The sequence below is a fragment of the Octopus bimaculoides genome, chromosome 9 (genome assembly GCF_001194135.2).
Source record: "Octopus bimaculoides isolate UCB-OBI-ISO-001 chromosome 9, ASM119413v2, whole genome shotgun sequence".
NCBI classification, from domain to species: domain Eukaryota; kingdom Metazoa; phylum Mollusca; class Cephalopoda; order Octopoda; family Octopodidae; genus Octopus; species Octopus bimaculoides.
Genome location: NC_068989.1, coordinates 42,173,194 through 42,175,033, shown reverse-complemented (window position 1 = coordinate 42,175,033; position 1,840 = coordinate 42,173,194). Strand labels below are relative to the sequence as shown.

Sequence of the window (1,840 nt, the reverse complement as noted above, 5' to 3'; positions counted from 1 at the left end):
ATATATATATATATAATATCAGAACTCATAGATAATACTTATCCATATATATTTATATATGTATATATTCACAAACTTTGGTTATTCTTTGATTGAGATCTTCTTAGTATTCGCTTTGGATTTTTCTTTGTATAAGCTCGATCTTCCTTCATTGGACACTGAAGAATATAAAGAATGATTGCCTAAGGTCTCCAAAAATATAAAAACTTGAATTACAATCAAAGAAATTACTTATTGAGTGATGGCGGTGGTGGTGATGATGATGATGATAATGATGATGATGACGACGACGACGACGACGACGACGATGATGATGATAACGGGAAACGATAACCTTCCATGTAAACATTTTCTTCTATTTTGTATAATTTGATTTTGTAAATGAATAATCTGGTGTGTTTATTTTTAGGTATACAATAAATTTCCTTGCCCTAGGTGTCGGGAAGACAATCGGCAAGAAATGGAAACGACATTGAAGATAATGATAATTTCTTTATTTACCAACAGAGATGTCATAAGGACGGGCATAAGGACGGGCAACAACTTGCGTGGGAATTTATAAACAGGACGACGAGAAAGAAATGGAGAAGATAGTGAAATGCGATAAAAGTATATATAGTATATGTGATAACATGAATGGCACAGTCCTGAAACAGGAGAAACTCCAACAAGGACAAATCATGAAATCCCACAAATCAAGGATTACCCTCACAGCAAAAGTCACGAGCCCCCTCGCAACTCTTGCTCTCCAATTTATAGGATGTTTAGAGAAATTTCATTCACTCTAATCATTTTTGCCTCCTTCATCCATTTTTTCACAAATTCACTTCTCTCTCAATCCTCACTTTCCTTTCCAAGTGGGACTTGAAACAAGTTGATGAGGGCTTGACCGAAGAGGAAGGTGTCTTTGCTCAATCCCTTCAGCCTCGTCCACGACATAATCTTTTTCGCCGTGGCCACTAGACAGAGGAACACCGCTTGCCCTGCTTTGTTAAAGGTGGATGATAGGGCAATCCTCACGGTGGATTCGACCGATAGTCCGATTCGTCTCACACTCGATAACAGCTGTTCGACAGGTCAGCAATACTCGGGCACTTGCACGAGTGCGTGCAGAACGGTTTCGTACCCCTGCGCGCATCTCTGACAGTCCCACATGGCAGCGCTTCCGTGCCTGTAGAATTTATCTCGAACTAGCAGTGCTTTTCGGTAGCACTACTAGGCTAGGGATTTCTGGAAGTTATTCATGATAGTACTGGATCTACAAGTCCTCTGAAACAGACTAATTAGTTCATCCTCGTCGACGTCTAGAGTTTCCCCGACAACATCATCGCTCTTACACGCCACCAGATTTCTATATATTGATAGCATAGAACTTCCACCGTCCGTACTGCCCGACTGGTACAAGGCAGTGAGCATCGAACGACATTTAAGATGCCAGGCACCTAATTTTATTGTTGTTTTTTTTTTACCCACGATTGCAGTTCCGTTAAAGAGATGAGCGATTGAAAGACGTGTCTTACAAACGGGAAACACACTACAATAATGGTTTCAAATTTGATACATGGCCAACTATTTTAGTGGCGAGGGAAAGTCGGTTACATCGAATCCAGCGTTCAATTGGTACTTATTCCGTCGATCCGAAAAAGATGAAAGGTAAAACCGACATCGGTGGAAAATGAACTCAGAACGTAAGGAATAGAAAAAAAGAAAAAAATACCACAAAGCGTTTCACCGCCTTTTTTTTGCCTGACGTGCTAAGGATTCTGCCAGACGATGACGACGAGAACGACAACGACTATGATGATGATAATGATGATGATGATTGTGATGGTAGTGGTGG

At 40.4% G+C, this 1,840-nt stretch overlaps 1 protein-coding gene across 1 annotated transcript in view; it reads right to left on the bottom strand.

The window, feature by feature from the left end:
* The window catches only part of LOC106870301 (uncharacterized), a 204,355-nt gene that overhangs the window by 184,944 nt on the left and 17,571 nt on the right, over positions 1–1,840 (bottom strand). The window contains exon 6 of the mRNA XM_014916327.2: positions 77–158. Coding sequence (XP_014771813.1) covers positions 82–158 — 77 coding nt within the window. The 3' untranslated portion in view covers positions 77–81. The remainder of the gene's footprint in view (positions 1–76; positions 159–1,840) is intronic.